Consider the following 27,807-nt stretch of genomic DNA (forward strand, 5'->3'; position numbering starts at 1 on the left):
AACGCGGCAACGTCGGAGTCGGGTATTTTTAGAAATTTTTACAGCCTTGTTTAATGGAGTGAGAAATATAAGTTAGTCGAAAGCGTTGTTTCAGTCTCTGGGTCTCATCTCAAATTAAATTACTTAAAAACCAACTTCACCAATCTTATGTAACCCATAAAAAGTACAACATTTTGTAAATTAGAAAAAATCGTAACCCTTCTAAGTTCCAGTGTGGCAGATAAGCCAAAGCGGATACAAGTTCGCATCTCCAAGATGTACAGTAAAATCCCCAATTGACAACGTTTGGTTTGTGGGTGTTCGAGTTTAACAGTCTCCAGTGGATGAAGACTGAAGTCACAAAGTGTTTGTGAGGTCGTTAAAAGGGAAAAACGTGCCCCCTTTTTCTCAGGATTCTCTCACAGGTTTCTCTCTCAACATAAGTCCCGATTAGCTCAACAGTGTTGCCGACCGCAAGTACATCGGAGAAACACGTCCACGATCAATCGTGAGTGAATAAATGCTTGCTACTGCTAATAAAAAGGCTTACTGAATGAGGATATGTAACCGCGTTTATTTTAAAGACAATTACCTCGCTGTAGCCTTGAGCTGTTATTAAATTTTGTTTATGAACTGTAGATGGTGAAAGTTAAATAAAGCCAAGCTTAATCCGAGTGATTAATGACCATTAAGGAATAAGCAATGTGTTACGATGTTTTCGTTGTACAATGTAAAATCAACAACAGAAAATAAAAAAATAAGGGCTCCTAATTACAAGAGACATGGCATGGGAGTTGGTTCGCTTTTCTTCAGAATGGTTTGGAAAAGATGCAGTCAACTCTTTATATAAAGGAGAGAGAACTTGATATACAATCAGTCAGTGCAGTCATGGCACCGGTGGTCATTGGTCAACCGTCCGCCAAAAACGTAGTGACAGGTGCAAACATTAGCAGTTTGCAGGCAACTATACTGTATGGCAATCTTTTTGGTCATAGAGTAGTGAAGGTATTGTGGTATTTTTTAACCCTTTTTAATGTAGCTTATCTAGCCCAAAATCTATCTGTCACCTATTAAAGTATTTGAAAAAAATTTGTAAACAATTTTTGTATTAACGGTAAATTTAATTTTGCATCTGTCGCTTATAAGAATTTTCTTTCTTAAATTATTCAGAAGCTAAGATTGCAAAACACTGCGTTATTTTCTGATAGATCAAGTATTTGCTTAATCTGTTAAGTACATAATCTAGAAAAATGGTAAAACTGCTTCTGACTCAAAGCCAAATAAGTTACATTACTACAAAAAGACGATTAGCCTGAAAAAGTATCGGAATTTTGTAAACATTCAAAAGTTACCAGCACTTCTAAAATAATTAACACGCGCAATCGAATCAATGCAAAATACACGTAAAATCAGCACAAAAGTGTTTACTTGGCTTTTCAACTGTCGTTACTTTACCTTTTTTTCATTCCACATGCCGCTCATGAATTGCAGTTCCAGTTGATTTGATACTCATTCGTATCTGTGGCTCAGTCGAGCCAAACCTAGCCAGAGGCAGGCAGCCAGTTTTTTCTGGTGTTTAACAAGCACATTTACATGAAGATAATGTACTGATAAGCGGTTTAACTTTATTTATGTCAACAAAATTTTTAGACTAACATTGTTGGTAATAATAAGTTTTAAATGTAGTTCAGCTCGATAGGAAAAAAATTAAGAGTCTATTTGTTACTTGCTGAAAAAGAAAAGAAAATTTGTTGAACTTCAAGCCTCAAGATGCTATGTACGCTTTCATCGTTTATCTGTTTGCTAGTTATAGTGTTTACAGCTGAAGGGCGACCAATTGATATCCGAGGACTGTTTCCTATGGTGAGTGGATAGTCAATTTTGAAGTTATAAAAATTTATGATATAGTCTAAACGTTTTAATAAACTGTGTCGTAAAAAGTGACATTTCGCGTTGAGTTCATTTGAATACGCAATAAAAATGGCAAATTTTCTTCTTTCTTCTTTCAAAAATGACCAAAAAATTTCACTTTTTGTTATTTTATGATATTGTATCTTGTTTTCAAAAAGTTGCAGTGTAGTGTGCCTGCAATAACACTGCTGTTAGCGCAGTTGATTTTGAGCATGTCTGCTGTTGCAAATTCAGTTTTTTTAAGTTTCTAAAATACTTTCATCTAGTTACATTTGAGAATAAAGCATGAATCTCAAAATAGTGGCTTGAACATATTTTTTACAACGACGCTTGTCTTTAACAGTGCTTTGTGGTTGCTATTTTTTAAAAAGGCCACAAACTAATTTTCTGAAGTTTGTGAGACATTCGACTGCATTTTATTAAATGTTAAATATATTTTTTTGGAACCATGTCATGTTGAGTCATCCCAAAGCTTAATTTCATGCAGAGTAGCCCTGCGCTTTAATGTAGATACCGCTTAACTCCGGATGATAAAATTTGACAAAAATTTCTCGATTGGCAATCGACTTGGATCAAGCACAGCGTTACTTTTACAAAAAAAGGTTAAAACAACTAGCCTACTACCACCAACATAAAAGAACTACTTCAACTTTTAGACAGCATCATAGCCTAAAATAACAAGCTAACCGTCAGTCCGTCACACAAACTCACTAAAACGAATCCCTTCTATACCATGCTGTGGATTAACAGATTTTAAAATGTAAAATCAACCATTGCTTTACTTTATCGACAGTGCGCCAATCTTACCGAAAGCAAAACTCTCTATCCTGAACTTCCATTCACATGCTGCTGTACAAGGAAATCCGACCCTTTAAACTTGACCCTAGAAACTCAAGACAAGAAAGGTAAGCTGATCAACTCATGACTATTAGTAAGCGATGACCTAATTCTAAAAATTCATGACTGGCAAAAAACAAATAAGGTAACAACGTGTGACATTGAGGCTTGGTTGACCTCAAGAAAAATGTCATGCACGTCAAACAAATTAACAACCTTGATCGCCCAATCGTTTCGAACATAACCATTTTTTAGGCCATTTCCGAGTTTTTGAAAGTATTTTCCAGTTCGGTTTTGATGACTTTCGATTCATTCAATTCATTCACAATTCACGATTCGTTTAATTTCACTTTGCATTTGGCAAAATGTGAAGTTTTTTCAAATCAGCTATGAAAAGGACAATCGGTGAAAATTGCAAATGATAAAAATCGCAAGCTGTAGCTTCTCCCATACAGAACACGACAAACAACAAACTAGGTAGGCTCAACTGAAGTGAGTGATACTGAAAAAATTAAACGCTCAAACTCTAAGTAAAAAGTGTCTATATTTTTGTGTAACGGTTCCTCATTCATGTACATTTTCTTCTCAAAAATAGTTATGTGAGAGCAGGCGTGACTTTGCTGTGTTTCTTTTAGAAGTTTAAAAATAGCCTGGGTAAATCAATTTTTGTACGATTTTTGTTGATGAGTTTTGCGTTCTTTAACGAAAGCAGTGTGTTTATTTTTTAACCTGATTTTTGAATCATACTAAATCAACCAAGTATAAAAACGAAATGATTCATAGTTGAGCATGTTAATTCATTTCATACCGCATAGCAATACATTGCAAAAGACCTTTCGTAGCCTACATTAATCCGTCTTCCAGTAAGGCTATGACGCAGCCGAATTACCAAAGCATTGGTATTTAACAAATATTTTTATATATAGACGTTGCATCTTTAGTTAAAAAATCTTTACAAAACATTTTTTAATTCAGGAGATAAGCATTTGATTGTGAACTTTCGATTTAGACTTAACCAAATCAAAACTGTCAGTTCGAATTTTTTGAGAAAAAGAGGTGTTCTGCTTTCACATAGATGCTGGAGTGGTTTATGATAAAAACTGTTTGAAATTTTGAATTTTTCGGGGTTTTCAATATAGTTAGGCATTGATATATTTTCAACTTTGATATGCTTTCCTATAAATTTAACATAATTGTCCTTATCGGTGGGATGACGCAGCAGATGAGGTGCTCTCTTTCCAATCATGCAATCCTTGTTCGACTCCCGGCTATGCTGGTTGTTATGAACACCGTTACACTCTACCCAGAGTATAATAAATTGGGTGGGTGTAGTTACTGAGGTAAAAGCGGCCAAGAGAAAGGAACTGGCAACCCTACTCTCGTTGGTGTTGAATGCTAAGTATAATGAGGACCTTATCTTCTCATCCCCCGATGCTTGGATCAAGTATGCGACTCACCTTTTACCTTAACTGTTATGGTGATCTTTAAAGTTGCAACTTTCATAGTATATGTGTCGGCTTGTCTGTTGTGAACTTACTTTCATCATCATCATTAAGTTCCTTCCTCTCGTCGAGGGTTGGAGGCAATGAAACGCCAAGTTTCTCTGTTAAGATTTTTCTACTGCAGTTTTGTAGTTAAGTCCTGACCAGTCTTCAATATCATTAGTCCAAATTCTTAGTGGTCTGCCCCTATTTTGTTTGTCGTTCATTTTACTTTCAAAGCAGTTTTAAACTTATATCTTTTTCAATATACCGTACTGTGTTTTTCAGGTTCATTGGCAGAGACACAAACGGAATACGTGGTATTTTGCACAGAAATTTCCGAAATTCCACTTATCTCTTCAAATCCAAGCGAACTGTAAGCAATTAAATGCTAGAAAATTTAAATTTGGAAAAGAAAGTTTAAACAAGAAAATTTAAACTTTTACTTCAGATAACCTTAAGCAAAAAAATTGTGTAATGTAGTAAAACATTTTCTGAGATCATTTGCAAAGAATCTTTGAGAAACCCGGACTGCCACTTTCAATCAGAACACACGTTTTAGGTTTCCGCTGTAAACCTGAAAGTTTTTTTACGCAAAGGTTAGCCTACATATTCGTTTGGATAAGTTTCAGCTGTTGTACTATTGTGTGTTTATCAGAGACAACACTTATGTTATCTACATCGAATCATCGCAAAATTGTTTGGCCCATCCCGGTAGTGTACAATGCAAAGTGAAACACGTTGAGCTTATTTTCTCAGAAATACAGAACCACTCAAAACTTTGCAGCTAATCGTTTAAAGTTTAAACTTCGACTCGTGTTGCATTACGCCAATGGAAAAAAACAAGTTTCCCTTGAAAAGAAGCTTTGTGCTCTTTTTCATTTTGATTTAATATGGTAAAAAAGTGTAGCCTACACTTTTAGCCTGGGTAATAACCTATTCATGGATGGTGGCCAGTTAGTCGTCTATTGCGATCGACTTGTTGACTGCCTCTGTCGACCTCTTATCTACTTTTATTCCTCCAATACACTCTGCTTTACCTCTGCAAAAAATGGCAAAGTTAAAAGTAATAAATGGCTGAAAAATCTTTTTTGAGTTGAACATAAATACACAACTGTTCTCGCGCTACCTCAGCGACTTGACAAATTAATTTGATACCCATCCTCTCATGGTAAGGTAATTATTCTTGTGAAAATCTTTCTTTGTGAATGAAGAGTTGATGACAATACTTCAAGGGGTTTGTCCCTTCCGAAATTTGATCCGAGAAGGTTGACACACTTGGTTTGTCTAAACTTCACAGGTTCAGCATTGGAGCCTGGCACTTCATTCTTTTTCCCACATTTCAACCAAAAGTAATGTTGTTTTTTACCTCATCATACATTATTTACTTGTACAACTTTATCAGGACTTAAATGATATGAGATGTTCTACTGGTGCAAATTTGCAGTGTCAATTTGCACCAGTAGAACATCTCATATCATTTAATTTAATGCCTGGTGAACAGCCTCATTCAATTTTCAGCTTTATCAGGACTTATTGGTCATAACTCAAACACAAAAACACAACTGTTGGCTGATACGTTTCGTCTTTTAAATTAATTGACACTGTAGGGATGGCTATTTCGTAGTCGTGAGTTTTTCATTTTCTAATGCCAGAAGCATCTTCTAGTCAAATCATATGCCAACTGGTTCGGTGAGATTTCAATTCAAAATCGTGTGCAAGTCGCAAACATAAACATGATGTTTACAGTACAAAAGAAAATACTATTTGATACGCAACATTACTCAGGTTTTGACATTAATTCCATATCTGGTGACAACTAATTTACTTTATGTAGAACTTTAATTGTAAATGTAAGAAAAGCGTTGCGATGGTGGTTTGCACGCAATAAACAAACAAGTTTGCGTTAAGATTGTGATAACCGGACATCCTAGTACGTTAAATTGATGAAAAGATTCCAAGCTTTACGTTGAAAAGTGCAAGTTAGTTTTAAAGTGCAAAGATTATAACTTTCTCTGACAAAAACAAAGATTTAAAGAAATGATTTAGGTTATAATACGCTGTGTAGTGCGTACTGTACTCTGGGTAACACAATATCTTGGATGTGGCTTGGCGTAAAGCACGGTTCCGCACAGGGTCATATACAATTGTTTGCATAGTATTAACTTTAATTTCTTGACAATGGTTAGCTCTTGCTTTCCTATCAAACATATTTATAGCAAATAATATCACAAAACTCTCAGCCGAACAGTATGCGCACTTGAAGTGTCATAATTATGTATTGGCAGCTCTTACATATGACCACGATACATGTGCGTTGGTGTTAGTACTGCCCTGGTACAGCGCCCGAAGAGACGCCGGTTCGATACCGCTCAGGAGCATGCGGCTGTGACTTTGGTAGGACAGTTAAACACATGCTTAAAGGTGAACACGAAGATTGACTTCCTTGCCTTCTCGTCCACCTAATCTAAGTCTTCACCATCAACCAGGACTTCACTATGGCGCTAAGATTGTGATCCACCACAAAAATAATTCATCATCAAAATAAGAACTGGTTCGCAAAATGGCGTTGAGCTGCTGAATCCTACCATAATGATCCTAGAGAAACACTTTCAAATTAATACATGCTGTTGTTTTCGAGACTGGCTTCGTTCTTTCCGAGAAGCAAAAGAATTATATTTATCGCTCAAAGTTTTGCCTTATAGAGGTTTTTGGAAGATAAATAGAAGAGTTGTGGCTAAGCCTCACACAGAGATCGTCAGAGAACGATGAAACAAGCTCTTTACAAATGAGAAGAGCATATTAAGCAGAAAACAAGATGGTAGAGACATTGTTACGGCGAATTGTCATTTGAGACACATCTGTCTCACATTTTAATCTCACAATCTACTTTGCTCAATTAAAATGAGAAATTCTTGCTGAAAATATCGATCTATTAGTTTTTACTGATGTAGAAATTCAGTTGTCATTTCGTTATATCTGTTGGTTTTGACAAACTTTTGTACAAATGGTATTTTAAAAAACGCTAAGTCAAAGTTTAAAGTTTAGCTTAGATCTTTTTTATTCTAGTGTTTCACAATTTTTCAAACACAAGTTCTAAAAACAAACAGGTTGTTTTAAAATTTTTAAAATAAAATAAAACAATGGATTTTTAAGAATTTTTCAATCACAACTTATTGTGTTGTAGCAGTTTTAAACGGTTCAGGACTTTAACCCTTCCATCGGCAGGTTATAATTTTTCGAGTCAATTATCACGATTACAACAATATCCGCCATGTTACACTTCCACAGGTGCAAATTATATTCGCAGTTACATGATTCGAGTAAAATACAAAATTTTATAGCAGTGCACCCAAGTATTTTCATGGAAATCAAGCTATTACTTCTCAATTGGACAACGAAGTTTCCGTTATATGGGTGTTGACAACACAAAAATTATTAAAAAAACTCCATTTTCGTATTGTTTTAAACCAGATGTAGCCTATATAAAAAGCATCATGCTCAATTGTTTTTTGATCCAATAAACAGAAGATTTTGCATTTTTTTCTCTTAAAAACATGTTGGTCGTTGATTAATTAAGATACGCTCGTAGTGGGTTTCGAACCAACGACTTTCTGGTTACGGCTCCATGTTGTAATGAACTGACTTTAATTCATTTAAAACTTTAGATAAAAGTCATTTCAGCAGTAACTTCACTGATTAAGTGATGTCAACGTAAATGCATGGAAAATGTACAAAAATAACTAACACAGTCATCAAAAGGAATTCATTTGAAAACAAATTTATTTTTCTTTTAAATCCACTCTGGAAGGCGCGTGATTTCGAAAATAATTGATGTGATCGTGCACGCTAAAGCGATAATTGTAGGTATGAGAAACATAGGTCCAACTTAAAACGACCAACTAAAAATGTTGATACTATAAAGTTATTAATAAATTTGTAATTACTAACTTGTACTTCAATTTGTAAAAAAAAAAGGATTGTATCAATCCTGCCAGCAAAGCAATGAAACAACTCATATGTTTCTGCTTTTAATTTTTCATTTATCAAATGAATATTGCAACCACTTTAGAAAAGATGATAAACCTAATGAAAACCGACACTTTTCAGTATTCAATCCAGGAACATGATTTGAGACAGCTCAACTAGATCGGATGCATTGTATTTGGTTGTGAACTAAGAAAGCAAAAAAAAAAAACTGTCAAGCAGCAGTTTATCTGAAAACAACTTGATCATTTTTGATTAATCCAAATTCAGAACGTATTAAAAGAAACAGAAACGACATCATTGAAGTTCATTATAATCAAATGTGCGGAACGCTGTGACCACCTAAATACAATAGTGTTGACAGGGGTGTCCTAGGGTAATTTTTGACCCTGCCCCGAGATGATTTTAGAGGCCTGTATCCTTTCAAAGAGGCAAATTGAAGAAACTATCACGTCTTTGGATATAATGCATTTTCCTTAAAAATGTCTTGATTTGGGGTCTAAGGATCTCATTAGTATCGGCCCTGCCTAAATCAAATTATCCTCGCAATGGCAAATTATCCTCGCAATGGCCCTGCCTAAATGATATTGTTACCATCCATGGAGTCAGTTGGTATATTTCGATTTTGAGATTCTTAGAGATTCAAACTCAGTGTTTCCGAACTGAACATCCTATAGACGCTCTCATGTTCACAATGAGTTTTGTCAACCAAACTTTTTTTGGCGATTGTAGGCTAAGTAGCAATAACAAAGCTCTCGATAGCGCAAAAAGGGCTGTTATTGTTGACAACAGCAAAACTATAATAAGTTACAACTGTCAATGATTTGTTTATCTAAAGACTATTTTTCTTTCAGAATTTTGCGGGGAACGAAAGTTCCACGGTTGGAAACAACCTCCTTCAACAGCACTCAACTTTCGAAAGTAACACTTTTGTGAGTATTTTATACGGTTCACTTTACTTTTATAGGGCTGCTTGAAGTTGCACGTGATTACTTATTTCGATTTGATAGTAATTAAAATAAAGCGTAAAAGCCATAGAAGCAGATCTTCATGACACAATACTATTTAAAATAAGAAAAACAAGCAATTGAAAAGATTTGAAAATGTAAGTTGGTAACTTACTAAGTTATTAATAAAGGGTGTTCGGGTGTTCAGGGTGTTTCAGGTGTTCAGGGTGTTGACAGTAGCGTTGACAGGGTGTTCAGGGGGTACTTTTCAGGGGGTACTTTTAGAGTCGGTGCGGGATAACTTTAGGTGCTTGTATAACCTTTCCAAGGGGACCGGAATATGAAAAAACACCGCGTGCTCTTTAGTTGTAGTGAGTTTTTTTTCTTAGAAGAGTATTGAATTATGGTCCAAGAATCTCATTGATACCGGGCCCAAATAATCCTCTCAACGGCCCTGCTAACAAGCTGACTACCAGATGTTAAGCTGAAGTATTTTGATTGGTGAAGAGAATAAGATGGCGTCTTTTCACCAATTCGCTCATCTTCATGTGCAGTCAGTTATCTATTTATTTTTTGTCTTTAATCACTCTGCCGTGCTTACGCATGTTGCTGAGCGGCTTAGTCGGTCTTGGAATTTTGTTTACTTCACATCGATTAAGTCTAAGGATCAAAGAAAACTTGTGGTTTTAATTGCAGATTAAATCAGGTTTTTAATAATGCATTTTTTAAATCTTTTGCACGTTATTTTTAAGTGCATTTTCAAAAGTTCCAGTCGGTGATTACTTGAAAAGCCAAACATCTTGCAACAGTTTTTGTTCAAGCTCTATCAATCAGTCAATGAAAAGATACAAACAACTTAAAAGCGCCGCTTTTGGCCTAGATTGGCAATATAATTGTTTTTTGTTTAAGTATACTGAGCTGAATACGTGATTTTGAAATAAAGAGGCAATTTAAGTGTTTAATGTGCTCTTAAATATTAATAGCTTCCTATTGAGGCGTCAAAGAATTCGTTCAAAATTTGGTGGGTAATCGATAATGAAATTATTCTATTTAATATCTACAAAAAAATAACACTAAAATGCAGGATAATTCTTTTGCCGTTTTACTACCATTTAAGCTAAGAGGTTTTGTTGCAATGGTTTTATTCAGACTTAATACAAAAAAACCTGCTCATTTTTGAAATCTGTAATTTAAAGAAGCTCGAAGCATGAGACATTGGTACCCGGTCATTTGGTCGACAGGACGTTTGGTCGACCAAACGTCCTGTCGACCAAATGTCTGTCGACCAAACGACCGTACACCGAGACATTACCCCATAATAACACATGCAATAAAAACTTAAGCTAATGAGACATATTGTATTACCAAAATATTTACAGGATGTAAGATGGTTTAGCTTTTTCTTTTAGTCCAATTAGATTTTTTGTTAATAATATTGCTGTATAAGAACACCAAGCTAATTTAATCACACAAGATACGTAATAACGTCAAAATTAGTGATTAATAGCATCTTCTTGCCGGCACAAACTGCAATTTATTCTCGAGGACTTCTCCTTTTTAAATTCCTTCTTTTAGGACTTGGCTCTTTCTTTCCAAGAGTGAAGATATTATTTTTGATATGCAATGCGCAGCATTAGGCAGTTCGGCTGTAATTAAATGGAAACTTATTGATCAAAAATGCATTGCAACTAAAAAAAACAATTAGAAAAAGAAAATTTCCGAGCCACACAGTTGATGTCGTTTTGTTAAGTATGGCTTTTATGCCTCCATTTGTTTGAGTTCACTTTTTTGTGAGACAGAGAAATTTTCCGTCTTCAGCAAACTGTCGCAAAAAAACAATAAGGACATAAATTTTAACCACTAATGACCTGAAATTATCAATCTATGCACACGTGCCTGAATCATAATACTTTCAGTAATTATAAGCTACTGCTATCTTAACGTTGGCACAAAAGAAGCTCATTTCATATTTCCGTCAAAATAAAGTCAAGATAAACATACAGATAAAAATTACCACATAAAGCACCATGAGATTAAATTAAGGTCCTCCATTATTTCTACTTGAGCTCGCGTACTTCCGAGACCCACTTATAAAAACTAACTTATTGCGTTACCATGCTTTTTTTATAGAAGAAGTTTCCATTATGTCTAAAGCGTAAGGTTTCTATCAAGATAGTATATCGTATTTGAGGTAACTGCAATTCCCTTAAAGTTCGAGTATAAAATTCGGTTACCAATGTATACCGTACCATCATTTCAATCGAGGTGTATAGTATGGTCCATATAAAGGCTTTCACCTTTTCCCATCGTTTACATCTTTTGGTCTATACTGTTTTAACCATTCATAGTTTTAAATGCATAATTCATCAACTGTCGTGATCTCAGTGCGACAATGTGCTTTAGAAATACTACACTTTGAAAATACTCAAAACAATGAATGGCATTTCATTCTTAATTGTATGACAAAGCATTGAAAGCGTTTAAAGTAGTTTAAGGTTTTTTAAATATCATAATTTGATTATTATTTGTTTCGATTTCTGGCGCCAAATCATTATGTGGAAGATGACCATCTAACTTACAAGAAAAGTAACATTTCCATTAACTTTTCAGTTTTTTAGTACAGTAGCCAGATTGCAGCTAGCTTAGAGCCAGTTAGAACGAACTCTCTTGTAAAATTATGCAGTTGATAGCCTACACTAAAAGGCGTGTTTCCAATTTATTTTTATATTGATTTATTTTGTTGTTTGTCAGTTGATTAGTCTATACCACGTTCCTTCAAAGTTTCATTGGCATACTTGCGTTCTGTTACTAAAACAAAGTAGATTTTACTTTGAATTTTTTGGCAATTGAGCGTAAGAGAAGCGATTGTGTCCAGTATCAGCGTACGTGCTCAAAATCATTTCACCTCTCAGCATAAACAAAATTTTCCATGATTGAAAACTGGTGAAAACGATATTGTAGTCCAACTTACTTCAAAGAGCTATAACAATTACATCTTACAAATAAAAGATTTCCTTTGTCAAAATCAGTATTATTTCTTTTACAGTTCACTTACCAATGACCGGAGTCTGAGGAGAATTGGACCTAACGCCTTTTCTGGACTTCACAAACTTCGTCACATGTACGTTTTCAATACGTTCTTTTGTACGCGATAGCTTAACGGTTTTACGAAACGAATTTTAGCGTTACTTGTATCAAAATCTTATATCACATAAATATATCTTTTAAATAATACTGTTTTCTATGCTGCTGAAAATAGTTTCATGATCTTAGTAAAAATTCGAAAAAAAAGACTAGAAGCATAACAAAGCGCAAATTCTAAGCAGAAATTCACTGAACGTATCGCATAAAAACACAATACAAAATTGTTTGATTTTTTTTCTCGTTTATACAACTGTGAAATGATTACAAGCTCTGTTGACATTCATAAAAACTCTCTATTGGTTATTTATCGTTTCTTTTTTTTTTTATAAAATTTTTAAAAATACAGCAATCTTACTTACATCCAAAGCTTGCTTTATAACAGCGGGTCTTAATCAGGGGTGCTCTTATCACTAAAGGGTGTGACATATGTTCCTGGGGGGTGCGTGGATGCTGAATCATCATGGTTGTTTATAATAATATGGCTTTAAAAACTATGATTTGATTACTAGGATTTTTAATCTATATTCCTGGTTGTAAGTTATTATTTTTTTTAGCTATTTTTGAAAGGGGGGGTGGGAGGGGAGAAATTATTGCTGCTTTGAAAGTGGTGCTAACCAGGAGAAACGTCAAGAGCCATTGCATACGTCATAAAAATAGAGTATCGAAAGCTGTACACTCTGTAACAACGGCAAGTTACGACAGAAGTTCTGTGTACAGTCAACAAGATAATACTTGTAATTCTTACAACGCCTTAAATCTGACAAACTTCTGTGATTGCGGTTTCTAAACTCTGCTCTGTATACATCGATAAGATTATTAAATAATGTAAAAGTTTTCTTAATTTTGCGATAGCGTTTTTGATATGAGCATGTAGTCTGTATTTAAAAAAAAAAATGAACAAATATTAAATTTTGCGTGATAACATTTTAAAACTACTGCACGATATGTTATTAATAAACGTGACAAATTTGCAAATCAGAATGCAAATAGACCCATGTTAAGTAGGCCTATTCTATGTAAAATAGACCTTCATGTAAAATAGACCTATTCTACTTGATCTTAAATCGAACTTACTTCCCTTTTTCTGGCTAATGAAGTAATATGTAAGTTGTCATACATTTAAAAACCACCACCAGTTGAAATGACTTCATGCACGTTGCTTAAACAAGCTCAGTATTATTCCATTGTCTTTCTGCACACCATTCTTGCTCTTGCGATTTGGAATGACTTGTTTTAATTAAAGGTAAACAAGAATTTTGAAATGTAGTTTCTTCATTTTAGTTCAGGCTACAACTATGACTTCGAGGAGCTGCTTACGCTCACATTGATTTCTGTTCATCGATTTAACGTTATTAAACGTTTATACAACGTTAAGTTTCCTACCAAAATGCTCGTAAATCATGTGTTGAGATCATGGTTCTTTTCACAGCACATAGTGTTTACGGAATTAAGAATGATAAACAAGTGATTTGGCAACGTATCAACCCCGTTTGACTGCATGTTATCGTTTACCTATTTTGGTTGGCATTGTGGAAGTTATGCAAAAAAAATGTAGTATGACAAAACAAAAAAATTTTGAAAAGAAAAAATGTACGGTGCAGAAGAAAAAGGCTCGAAACTGTTTAGTTGAACAAACAGTGTCTAAGTTCATCAACAAGCCTTCATATGAGTTAGACATGTTTAGATTCAGATGGACTTTTAAATCACTAGATTAATTACCACCTGACACTCATCTTTGTTATTATGATATCTTTGTCTTTACACACAAAACGTTTGCAGTCCGAAAAGTAGAAAGAATAGTGCAAGGGAAAGGGTTGCATAAACACTACTTTTCTATAGTTGTAACCGTTTTCCTCCATATTTTGAAAGTAAACAATGTAATGCCAAAACAACAGATGGCAGTTTTAATGGTTTGACAATCTTATTAATCTGTTACAAGATTTGTTTGTATATAAATAAATAGGTAACAAGTTAACAGTAATGCGTGACATGGACCTTCCTGATCTGTTTGTTGTTGTAAAATTTTGGTGTTTTTTGGCAACAATTAAATAACGATTGAAACCAAAGCCACACTCATTTCAGCAATGAAAATATATAAATAGATCACAAGCACTGTATTATTTTGTGGTGAGTTATGTGATGTTAGCGCCACCAAATGTCACAAGGCGTCATTTCACGAGCTATTTACATTTGAGACTTTTTATTAAAATCTCGTATCAAAATTTAAAGTGGGTGTACTTGATAAAACGCGATTTGAGCAATTTGATATATGATGTTTATTCCTATCATGAGTCCTCTTTCGACTTATCAATCAGCAAGCTATGCATCTATACCTTTGAAGGTTGAAGCAGCTAATTTGCTACAAGTCCAAATCCATTCGATATAGTAAAAGTTTTCTTGAACGTATTAATGTATATACAACTTCCACCAAGGGAATAGAGTAATAGACTATTGGTAAAACACGCCAGCTTCTGCAGCAGTAATACACATCTCAAAGCATAGTTGGTTAAGTACGCTTCACTCTCTAGTATACAAAAAAACATGAAAACCAAACAAATCAAAGATGCAGAATGGGACTGTTCACCAGGCATTATAAATTTTAGATTAATTTCTTGTGTTCTTCCTGTGACTGTAGTGTCAACACCTTGTGATAATGTAGTCACAGGAAGATGGCAAGAAATCAATCTATAACAAATCAAAATGTTACTTTGTTAAACTTTGAAACATTGCTTACGCTTTGAAGTATCGATGGTTATATATTTAATTGGAGCAACATACAAAGTTGACTAAACTGTGAATATTCTGAAAAGCACGCCAAATTAAAATGTTAAGAGAAAACAAACCTGCGTCACTTGTTTTGTGTGACGTTGAAAATTTTGATTTATGACGTCAAAACGATCATAAATTGTGTTGATGTTTTATTCTCAACAATTAGTATAGTTGTTTTGTAATCCAGTAAAGAGAGTTTTAATTGCATTCTGGGGCTTAATCGAATTTAAGTTGTTTAGTTCGAAGTTTTTGCAAAAAATAATTTAATTAAAAGAAAACGAATTTGGGAACGTGCGGGCAATCAGTACAAATATTTACAAAACAGAAACCTTTTAATAGGTTTTGTTCAACGAAAAACTAAAGGTGAAACCATAAGACACAGAAGTAGCCTTTACCTTTCAAATGACAGAAATCATACAAAAAATTTAACATTCTGAAAAAAAATGTTTTAAACTCCTATAAAATAAACATAATTCTTTCTATTGTCAAAACATCTTTTCTTGTTCTACTGAACATTGATCAGTGCTTCAGTTTGGCTGTTCATTTCAACTATTGCACTTCAACCTGATGATTTATTGTTACTGATGTACCGTCAGGTGATAAAATGTCTTCTGTGTTTAACCCAGTCTTCCACATTATGTGTAGCCTACCACGTGTTGTAGATTAAATCCTTAATTAGAGCTGTAATAACCGAGATTCAGATGCCGTCGATTGTTTAAAAGCCTGAAATTAAAGAAATAGCATTAACTAATGTATCAGGAAATTGAAACATCTTCCTACATTTGTCAAACTCACAGCAATGCTTGATTCTGTTTGAAGAAGCTTAACCAAAGATGATCTAGCTACGAGCATATCGAAATCGATTTTTAGTTGTTTATGATTCAACCGACTAGTGTGAAAATTAATTCGTTGGTATTATCTTTAATTAATGGCATTTTTAAAAGTAAAATGTAAAATTCATTGTAATCAAAACCAAAGAGCCCAAAACTGAATTCATGTTCAGCAAACGTTTTGAAAACTATTTTTATGTTCAGTGCGTGTAATCCATTTTGGGATTTTTATTTTTTGATTAGATTGACGATTTACTTACAGTTGGCGGTTTTTGCTAACTATTTTGCATTTGCTAAAAAAAATTATGCTAAAACACGCGGTGGCTTAACCTAGCTAAGCATTAAATGACACTGTGTTTGCTTATTTTAGTTACATGGATTCGGTTGAGAATTTGGATTCCATATCTGAAGCAGCATTTTCTAAATTACCACACTTGAAAGGATTGTAAGCAAACTTTATTAATATTTTTATATTTTTATGAATCATCTTATTAAAGGCAAGTTATCACTATAGATTACTTATAGTGCGTTGTAATGTAAAGCCAAAATTTAATATGTTATAGCTTCACTCGACTGTTTTGTCACGATAATTTTACATCTCGAAAATGGTAAATTATAAAAAAAAAAATGCAAAAAAAACAACCTCTGCATAATTCCAAAAAGCTATTTGGTTTTTATTTGGCGTATCTTTATTTTCTTTAATTTTATTGAGGTGTAGGTGGGATACACCCAGGGTAGCTATCGTGTGCATCCAATGATAAAAAAAAAACATAAAAGTAAATCCATTTATCTTGTGTCACATCAGACGTCAATTCATTGATAACAATTTGTAACTTTGCATTTCTTTGTATGTTTAAAGCGATAAAGAGCTTTGTTAAGTGGATATTTGATAAATATGAATTGCTTGCCGCCTATTTATAGCCAATATAGTCTACCTAACAGCCCTGTAGCCATGTGTATTGCTGTTTTAGAATAATCAAGCGCACGGGTTTGAAACATGTTCAAGGATTTGGGAATTTACAAGACACATCAAATGTTTACTTGACTATGTAAGTAGAAGAACTTTGCAACTTATGGCGTATTTTCTAAATAAAAAGTGCTCAAAACTGGCGCTCACTGTGTTAATCAACTGGTAGCACGTCCGCTTCATTATCGACAATTGCAGTATAAAATTTAAATAGGCTATGTCGTATATTGATATAGGCCCTATAACATTTATTGCAATCAACAGATATTGCAACCAGAAGAAGTCGCTATGAAAATATCTGACTGTGTGGGATTGAGAAGATCATTTATTTTATTTTTGTTTTTCTTAGACTTTTAACAAACGCAAAACATAAATTGGTTACCTTGTGCTGTCATCTCTATTGATTATATCTGCAACTTGTATAATTTTTTCAAAACTACCATAAAAACAGTAGCTTACATTACAAAAGACGCCTATTCAAGATAAACTACGTTTTATGCTTGTTACTGAGTATACGGTAAACTACAAACAAGTTCCGATTTGAGATTAACAGTTTTAGGAGTCTACTCATATAGATCTATGACATTTTTACTTTAATCAGATTGACAGCAACCCAGTTCTATCTAAATCAAGCTTTTGCATTTTACACCGCAGATATCTATTACGAAGAAAGGTATTTGTAAACTATCTTGAAAATTTTTTATCTTACCAATACGGCAATATATTTTTTGCAGAACCCTTTCACACAATCAGCAACTTGAACGAATCCAACCAAACGCTTTCCATAATCTCAGCAAGAGAGTTACGATTATGTGAGTATGTTTACAGATTACACCCACACTTTTTTTCATCTATTAAACATCAAGTCAATATAAGGAAATAATGCAATCTGTCTTTTCACCACGTTAAAAATAGAACTTGGACTGCTCACGCACTGTGCATGGTTGGGTGTTGAACGTTGGCATTTGCATGGTGTTCCCCAAGGGGCATTGATCCAACCAAGTGACATGAAAGATCCTTTAATTAACTAATCAGTCTTTTCCTTGTTGTCAACAACTATTACTCTATGCGCTTCTGCTCAAGACAGTCGAGAAACTTGCTTGAGATCACACAGGCTAATTTGGATCTTGAGTAATCGATCAAGTTACTGTTGAAGGAAGGAGCTTTTAAGCCAAGTTTGAGTTGTTTGCAATTACCTGGGTAGTTTTATACTTGCTTTTTCCGCACTAGCAAAAGCCGGTTTGGCGGCTGTAACCGAATGCATTGTCGTTAAATTATACATGCAGTTTTGATTTCTACGTGTTAACATTTGAAACATTGATTTTTAGCAAGTTTTCTTTGCACTAAAAAGCATTGTCTCCATTCCCGATATAGTCCTTGTCGTGCTTGATAATTGAAAGTGATTTGTACAATGCATACAATCGTTAAACGATGTAAGAACGTGAATGCAAAACATTTAAATACATTTTAAATTGTTTTCAGCGAAATATCTTGGAATCCCATGCTTACAGTTGTAGAGGATTACGCTTTCAATGGGAGCAGTGTTGACATTATGTGAGTATTTTGTTCATTTTGAAATCGAGATTTACTGATGTAATATCACAATGATTTCTAAAAAAACAAGGTTGCATTGCAGTTTTACCTTTTTTCAGCAGGCCGTATGTTATTACTTTTTTAGAGTTCTTGCCGACAACTCAGCTTTAACCACTTTGTCTCCTTTCGCATTCTCTGGCACCAAATCTTTGAAAAATTTGTGAGTAATATGTTTTTGATTGACATATATGTGGTCCTAGGCTACAGTTTATGGCTGGAGTTGACTATTTCTTGCATATTGAGTTGATAATAATAAGTTTAAGTAGGTTACTAATTGCTTTGAGAAAATATTGAAGGTATGTATGTGTAACAATGTTGTTAACTATGTCTAACATCTCAACACTGGTCAAGTCCCTTGCTTTAAATAAACTTCTTTCTTTACTGCTCTCCCCAAAAGGTCAAAAGCGGTTGCAAAGGTAAAGGTTGTTTGATTTCGAGAAGGCAGCTTCTAGCAACTGCTAACGTTTCTTGCTTTGCACTCATCACGGTAACGTTGAGTAAGGCAAATAGCCTGTCAACAAAAAATAGCAGAACCACTTTTTAGGGTATAGTGTTATACAGCATACAGAAGGAGAGACTAATATTATATAGAACCGGACTTTTGTCATTAACAGACCTCGTTGTCGCATCAATATTTTAAAAAAAAGGTAATGTTTTCTCGCGGCATGCTGCAGATATGCAAATTTCATAAACAGCTAACCAACTATTAATTTATTAAGGTCCTTCGACAACACTCCTGTTTATTCTCTGCCTACGGATGGCCTTGATCAATTGAAAGAGTTGAAAGCTCAACATGTGCCAAACATGGTCCGCTTCCCTTCTACGTCACAGCTTCCAAGTTTACAAGAAGCGTCATTGACTTATCCCTACCACTGCTGCGCGCTCAACCGGAACAAGGGTTACGGTTTTGGACAGGTATTTCAAAATGACGTTCAGAAAGCCCCACAAGAGTATGACTGTAACACTGGGAAGAAAATACCTTCCGAAGAATACGAATGGACAACAGAATCACTAAAAAGTCCAAAGACATCAACGTTAATGGATTTTCCGGACAAAGATAATCTTCCTGATGATATCATTGACATCACCAACTGTAAGCAGACATAACGCTTTTTGGTAATATGAGTTTAAGTTGGGCTGTTTCATTTTTGGTTAGATTGGGTTCAAACTCAAGTTTGAAGGAATGTGCATGTCAGATAAGGGTCTGAATTATGTAGATTGAGCTAATCTTTACAAGGTCATCTTATCGACAGTTATTTTCATTCAAAAATATCAAATTTTACCCAATATTTGGCCTCAGATTAAGTTTCCATTTTAGGCTGACCCAATCCTAACATAACCGGCTCGGTGGCTTAGTGCGCCCGCCTCTGAATCGGTAGGCATGGGTTCGATACCTTGTCGGGTCATACCAAAGACTTTTTAAAAATGGTACTGAATCTAATTTCTGCTTGGCACTGAGTAATGGAGTGGATTCGGGTAATAATGTACTCAGTTGCGCCTCTATACGGCTGCATTGACACTGTCTGCTTTGTAAAGCGCTGAGGAGCAACGCATTCTGCGATGGATACAGCGCTATATAAAAACTAACATTATTATAATATAGAACATTAGCTGTCTAGCGTCTACATTGGTCGCCATGATACAGATCTATACAACACTGTCTCCATAATTAAGTAAAACTCTGAACCAACTCGGAGATACTGTACAACAATCAATAGCCTTGGTAAAAGAAATCGAGTAGTTAGGCTACGTTTTTTTTCCTCTTTACAACTCAAACTTAAGCCAGCCTCATCAATCAATCAATATATTTGCAAGACTTTATTCTCACCTTATTTTTTTCTGGTCATTCTGTTCGGTATCCAGGTCGGTTTGGACAGTAATGACTTTAAAACTTATGTACATTGCTTGTTTCAACTTGAGTACAACAATAAAATGAGATAAAGACGACTCCCATCACGGTCGGATAAAACCATTATTGTTTTTGATATTATTACATTTTATATTCAATACACATATGAGGCATAATAAAACATCCGAAACAAAAATCAACATAGGCTGCATGTTGCAAAACGACAACACATAACCAACAGTGTCTTAATTATTACATTCGTTTGTGGAAATTTTAAAGTGTACTTTTTCTCAGATACCTTTCCTTTTGAAAAATATGAGAGTTATTACGATGATCTCCCAGTTTACCACGATAACGGTTTTGTCGATGAAGTTTTTCATCCCAATGACAATGCAAATCCAAATGAAAGGTAAATTTTAGTTTAGCCGAGGCCATTTTGTGAGAAAAAAATTGGTGTTAGCTTTATCGATTCATAGCTTAGACTGTAAGCACAATTTGGTACATTGAGGGATTTATTTGTTTAGTGCTGTAAATGTGTGGTTTCTGAAAGCAATTATATGCTCATTTCGTGTTTTTTTACAGTGAAGAATCTGGGGCTGTTTATCAAGATGGATCAAATGACGCTATCGATTGGCAACAAGAGGTACAGGAAGAAAAATCGACTCCTATATGTTACAAAGACAAAAACGGAAATTTGGTAGAACTGATCCATAAAGACATATTAAAGTGTAATCCTGGACCTGATCTATTCAGTCCATGTGAAAATTTAATGGGCAACACAATTTTAGTAATAATTTCATGGATTGTGGCTTGGCTTGCTGTTCTTGGAAATTTCTTCGTTGTATTTATGTTGTTGGCTGTCATCTTTGACCGGTCGCGAGCTCAACAGCGCCAGCTGTCGGTTACAAAATTTCTTATTCTCAACCTGGCCATCGGTGATTTTTGCATGGGAATTTATATCCTTGCACTTGACATAATGGACTCTAAAAGCAGTGGTCAATATTACAAGTATGGTGTTGAATGGCAAACTGGAGGAGGATGCAACTTTTTTGGATTTCTTTCAATCTTTGCCTCTCAATTATCTGTTTTCACTTTGAGCGTTATTTCTTTGGAGCGCTGGTGAGTGATGTGTTTCATAATGCGCAGACACTGTTTGTTTGCAATGAATGTTCTCAATTTTTGGACAGAAGCAATCGCCCTAAAATAAAACAATTGTTAATTCACTACAAATAAGCTATTTTTTCTGCAGTTAAACACTTTTGTAAAGTTGACTAAGAATTGACTGTTAAAAGTCCGAAGACTGCACAAGCACAAACATCTTCATTCATTCACTCATTTTCATTTTATTGATTGGATTGATTTTGATGCGCAGTTTACTTTCAAGCTCATAATGTAATTATTAACGATCACGTATTGAAATGTCTGAAGTTTATAAGTTACTGCTCGATCTTAGACGAAAAGAGGGATGCTTAATGCTTATTTGATGTCTTATACAATAGATTCCTTTCCAGGTATGCCATTCGTTATGCTATCCAACTCGACAAGAGGCTCACTTTGAAAGGAGGACGCATTGTAATGTTATTTGGTTGGTGCTTTTGCATTTTCCTGGCTTCCCTTCCACTATTTGGAATCAATAGCTACCAGAAAACAGCTATTTGTCTTCCAATGGACGTCGAAAATGTTTCCGGTGAGAGGTTCTACAGTCTACACTTTCTTTACAACTGCTTACAAAAGCAAATGGTCGAAAAAATTCTCAGCACTTTCAACAATTTAGTTTTACTGCAAATACAGCTTTTTACAGCGATTGGATTTCTAGTTTTTTTTGTCAATTGTTGTCTTAACTATCACGCCTGATGTGGGCTCTAATGAACAAAATTCTGAACTTGTAAAGTTGTCTGCTTACGTTTGTCATACACACTTTACACAGTCTCCTAACTTATTGCTGATACTAGCTTCCACCCAAGCGTCCACCCCGACTCATGGGCTATTCTTATTTTTGATGATGTCATAGAACTTTAGCCTATGCTGTTTTTAAGTTGTGTTGTTTACACCAGGGGTTCCCAACTTGCCATGGCCCCCTAGTGGGTCATGAGACTTTTTCAATGGAGCCATGGAAAAATTTGAAAAATAGTAATTTGTTAATTTATCATCTCTAAGTCCACTCCAACTCTATATAAAAAAAGAAATAAATTAAAATTTGATAATAATACTAGTGCATATTAATAAGCATACTGCAAAAACAAGCTCAACCATCACGTTAACTTCATATGTAATAACTAATTAATGTAGGCCTACTGTCATGTTTATTTTGTGTTGTATTTATATCATTTGATCATTCCAACTACCCGTTACCAGGGGCGCCGGAACGATTTTTGACTGGGGGGGCAAGATTACGAAAAAAGGGCACTTTTGTTTACTAAAAGGCCAATTTTTTTTCAAGTTTTAAGATAAGACATAGCGATAATGCTAATCTATCAGCTCACTATGTATTGAGTAATGATAGCCTACAAGCGTCCGGTATACAAAGAAGGGCATCATGCTATTTTATAATGATGTAACCTACTGTCAAGCCTTAAAGCAGCCTGCGGCCATGGCCGCTAAGTAGTGCTTGAATGAACCGCCGGTGCTACCTCCTCAATCGGCCAAGTTTGGCCGCCGGTCTCTCCTAGCCAATTATTTAATTTCGCAATACAATGATCGTGGATTAACTGTCGAAAACATGCAGTATCAAAGAGTGACGCAAAGTTAGATCAGCGCGTCATAATCGCCACTGTTGCATTGTGTGGGGAATATTTGTTATTGATGAAATATCCATCTGCGATCGCCAGCGCTGTAAGTCTTGTTTGTAATTCCCAACGTTTATTTTAACAAAGTCTTAATCCGAATTGCTAATTTACATCGGCTGGCAATATTGTCGTTTTTATGCCGATTCGATGTTGTCGGACATTGAGCCGTTGTTAAAAAGGAGAACAAAGTTAGTTGACATCAATGGGAAAACATTTTTTGATCATATTTTGCAAAAATTATGCTTCTTTTAGTAATGTCTTTTAGTAATGTACATCATTGAAATAGCTAAAACCTCAATTGCTAAGGCAACAGGATCAGATGTCAGTAGATGTAACAGAAAAAATATTTCGCACTTGCTAGTGCATCGTCAGTTCTGATAAAGGGCAGTTAAAGCCTACAAGTAATGTTTTAATCATTGAAATACTTATGTTATTACCTTGCCGTCATCGTCAACACATGTCGAACGTTGTTTTTCGTTGCTAAAAAGAATTCTAGGGGAGTAGCGAACTTTTATAAAATCAGCCACATTGGAGACACTCGTGCGAGTGTCGTTTGAATAGTAGCCTACTGGATTACAATCCCGATAAAGCAGTTATTGCGTGGTGCAGCAATTCTATTGTAGGACGTCGCCCAGGCCCAGACTTCAACAACGCTAAGTGATCATTTATTATTGTTGCAAGTTTAATTCTATTTACTTGTGCTATCGTTATTTTTATTTTGTATTTTGGCCTCCAAGCACGCAGATTTGGCCGCCGAGAAGGAGCTCCCGTTAGGCTACGATGGCTGTCGAAAAAAAACGAGTTTTAAGGCCTGTAGCCTACTGTGTTGCAAAATTTTGTGCCGTAAATATTATTTTGAGGCAAAAATGAAAGATTATAATTAGGCTAAAAGCGAATAGCAGAAATTGTTATATTGCAAAATGTGCAGTAGCTTACATGACTTTAAAAGGGCACCATTGCCCCCCCTGCCCCTCCATCTGCAGAAAATTTGAGGGCAGGGGGGGCATTCGCCCCCCCTGCCCCCCCGCTTCCGGCGCCCCTGCCCGTTACTGTATAAACAAATTTTTTAATTAAAATGACGTTTCTTAATTTTTTCAAAAGGTTGAAGAAAAAATAGGGGGGCCATCGATTTTTCAAAATTTTCAAAGAGAGCCACGGTGTAAAAAAGGTTGGGAACCACTGGTTTACACTAATAAGCAATTTAGCAATAAATGTTGGTAAAAATTGCTAAATTTCAAAGGATGTTTAACAAAACATTTGGTGGTATAGGCCTACTGTGGCTGATATTTTTGTTTATGACTCAACTATTTTGCAGGAAAAGCCTACGTGGCTCTTCTTCTATCATTGGACATAGTGGCTTTTCTTGTAGTTGTTGGAAGTTACCTGTGGATGTACATGATTGTACGAACTGCAAACGGCCGTTATATGAAAATACCGGAAATGTTTCGATTACAACAAAAAAAGACAAGTGTTGAAGCCAGCAAACCGAAACGCAAACGAAGGTAAATCTACATTTTATTTCAAAAATAAAATTGTTTCCACTTAAATTTTTAATTTTTTTTACTTCTAACCAAATACAATCAAGACATGGCAATGCCAGTAACACGTAACTAAATGATTGTGCCACAGAAAAACATAGCTGAACAACTCGGATTTTTTATGCTGAGTATGAACAACTGGCAGAATCAGTTTTAGATTTGACTCTGAAAGCATTTTTTTTCGTCGATTGATTGAATAATTTGATTTCCAAGTGATTTGCTATAAAAGTTTTCTCAAAATTTTGGCAAGTTTGCCAGGTTAATTGAGTGCTAATGTAATATTTCAAATCGGTGGTTTTACAAACAGCCATACTTGAATCTTGTCAGCCAAGATGTTATTTTGGAACCATACAAATGTACGCACATTAATTATTTTTCTGTTTTATACATGTTTTGTTATGAATATGAATGTTTTTTGTTTTTTTGCAGGGATGGTTGCTTTGGAGTGTTGGATAATCGGACGGCAGACGCAAGAGTAGCCAAAAGAATGGCTGTGTTGGTTTTCACCGACTTTGCCTGCTTTTTTCCAATATGCTTTTTCTCTCTTTTTGCTCTTGCTGGACTTCCATTGGTGTCGATATCTACTGCTAAAATTGTGTTGGTCTTCTGTTACCCCTTCAACGCGTGTTGCAATCCTTTTCTGTACGCTTTTTTGACACAGTAAGTTGCAGTTTAATATCTTATGGTTATATCATAGTATTTTACAAAACAAATGAACAGAAATAAACAAACTTTTTGAAAAACTAAGTTTAGTTTTAATTAACCTTTGGACAAAAAGACACAACTTTTAAAAATAATTAGACAACGCTACAACCAGAGATACTGTTATTTTGTTGTAAGAAATAAAAACAAATTGAAACAAAATTAAACCGTTAAATTTATGAAAAACAAGTCTAGAATTTGCAAAAAATTGCATAATTTATAGCTCTTCCAATGCTTTTACAACCAATCACAAATTTTGACCTTTCAACAGCATTTAAAAAAAAGTAACCAAAGGGAAATTTCTTGCTTGTTACCAAATAGGCTATACAGTGAATATTTTTTTTCAGATCTTTTCGAAATGATGTGGAAGCGTTTGTTAAATCCTGCAAACGCTACTGTTGGACTGGGGATGATCGTCATAAGTTTTCAAGCAAACGGTTTGAGAAACGCTCAGATGCAGGAAGCAGACAGGAAGAGCGACGAAAGACGATTCAGCTCTACGTTGATGGTGACGGTGAAAGCCCACAAGGAGACTCCGGTTTTCCTTTTGTAGAATTGAAAAACACTTCTTCTAACCAAAAACTTACTTTGGGTAAGTTAAAGAGGGGATCCTGTGCCTCTAATTCAAAAGGTGACACCACACCTAGAAGTTCATCTAAATCAAGAAGCCACAGCGGCCAGGAAAGTTCAAGATATAAATTCCATACAGGTGTCAATAGCAGTGTCTTTGCTAGCTCACCGACTGTTTCCGAAAAGAGTTTTGCAAAGCGACTTCCTTGGGTCACTGTTTTGACGGGTTTGGTTGCTTCCGTTTTCAAACGAAAAAACGGTTCAACTGCTCAGCGATTCCAGCCCGATTACGCGCAACACAGTTTTGAAACACAGACTACCGCAGCCACTGCAGCCACGACACTATGTGATAAAACTGAAAACGAACCATCTGAAACTGAGCATGTTCCTAGCAAAGATCTCAATTCTGAATCTGGCGCTGATGATACCCCAACAAGTGAACATTGCAAAACAATTATTTAATTAGAAGCTTTTCTTGCTGTGACCTTGCAATTTTCAAGAGTTCAGTCTACGTCACGAATCACGCCAGTTGACGTCGCAAACAATGTTTCACAGCGACAGCGTACTAGAAAACTTTCTTTTGGTTTGTTTATCGTCGTGCTTGCGCTCAAGTACGTGGGTGTGGCCACTGGCCAGGCGCTTCTATTTATGCTTTTTGTTGTCGTGATTCGTGTGCATAATGTTGAAACTGCTTCAATAGATATTATTGCTGTATAAGGTGCTACTGCATTTGCAATGAATGAAAAGCAAAGGTAAAATAATTTGCATCAAAAAATTCTGGTTCATTCAATGGTATACAGAACATTGTTCAATTTTTAATTTAATGCTGATTTTCAGCTGTTGTAGTACTCTAATGATGTAAATGAAAGTACATGAATTGAAAACACATAGTAAGCATTTATCTTGAATGAAATCGTAGTTTAAAGATTGTTTTCAAAGCACTTTTTTAACTGAGAAGCAGTGGTGGATCCAAGAAGGGGGAGGGCAAATGGGGGCGATCACCACCCCTATAATACAGAAAAGTAACTTTATTCTTAGTGTATTTTCAAGATCGGGTTAATGAAGACCTACAGATCATTGTGTTTTCTTGAAATCGCCCCCTCTAAGGCTACTTGCTGGATCCATCCCTGCCGAGAAGTTGCAATACTTTCTCATATGCAAGTAGACTTGCTGCTTGCTAGCTTGTTCATCGAGTGGACGGTTTCTAGAGGCCAGATCTTTGCCAACTTGCCATTTTTGCAACGGGTCTTGTTTAATCAATGAAACAGGCTAAAGTATTGACATGCGCATAGAGGTTTTTATTTATGGCAGCAAGGTAATCTTTCTTTTGTTGAATACAGAGACGCTGTATTTTGTTTTCAAATTTTTATTATTATTATTTAATCTGCTGCTTTGCTTCAAGCGAATGTGCTGTTTTTACATATTATCGTTTTATTTTTATTTGACTGGCACTGCCAATCTTCTATCAGGTGTCGATATGTTCTTTACAACGTCAGTTTCTTGCAAATTGTGAAAATTGTAAATTTCCTAAGATGTACGGTGGTGGGCAAAATATTTTGAAGTGGCAAACTGTTGGGTGACTTACTATAAGAGAACTGTTAAATAAACACTTCATACAATCGTGCGTACATCAACGCCTGTGGACATAGATTACATGTGAGAAGAGACTGATTTGCTGTGTGGAATGCAGATCCGAAATGTCTTTCTGTGTTTTACAAAACTTTTAAAAATGAAATAAAACATAATAATAATTTTTATTGCAGATAGTCTTCAACGTGGGGCAATTTCCATATAAGTCTTTACTTGAATGTCACTTTGTCATGTGGTGGTTTGGCTTTAGCAACAACGTCTTTTAAAACAGTCTAAATCCACCTGCGTATGCGTAGACATTTAAGCGCAGTATTCATTTCGGATATT

The 27,807-nt window shown here is 35.1% G+C and overlaps 1 protein-coding gene across 1 annotated transcript; it reads left to right on the plus strand.

Annotated features, from left to right (window-relative positions):
- The first annotated feature begins 807 nt into the window (after window positions 1-807).
- LOC145769149 (thyrotropin receptor-like) lies at window positions 808-27,807 on the plus strand. Its single transcript, XM_082580740.1, has 17 exons — window positions 808-916; window positions 1,787-1,842; window positions 2,684-2,795; window positions 4,497-4,584; window positions 9,050-9,127; window positions 12,189-12,263; window positions 16,256-16,330; window positions 16,857-16,934; window positions 17,587-17,664; window positions 18,335-18,406; window positions 19,165-19,538; window positions 20,589-20,703; window positions 20,877-21,413; window positions 21,806-21,981; window positions 24,396-24,582; window positions 25,048-25,278; window positions 25,668-27,807. Exons 1-17 carry the CDS (start codon window positions 808-810, stop codon window positions 26,350-26,352), a joined length of 3,126 nt encoding a protein of 1,041 aa, XP_082436866.1. The 3' UTR covers window positions 26,353-27,807.

This window comes from Aplidium turbinatum, chromosome 4 (assembly GCF_918807975.1).
Source record: "Aplidium turbinatum chromosome 4, kaAplTurb1.1, whole genome shotgun sequence".
NCBI lineage: Eukaryota > Metazoa > Chordata > Ascidiacea > Aplousobranchia > Polyclinidae > Aplidium > Aplidium turbinatum.

Coding starts and splice junctions, on each gene's coding strand:
- LOC145769149 (XM_082580740.1), top strand. CDS start 808: ATGCAGTCAACTCTTTATATAAAGGAGAGAGAACTTGATATACAATCA. Junction 16,935..17,586: donor TCAAATGTTTACTTGACTAT/GTAAGTAGAAGA, acceptor TATTTTTTGCAG/AACCCTTTCACACAATCAGC. Junction 18,407..19,164: donor GGGAGCAGTGTTGACATTAT/GTGAGTATTTTG, acceptor TAATTTATTAAG/GTCCTTCGACAACACTCCTG.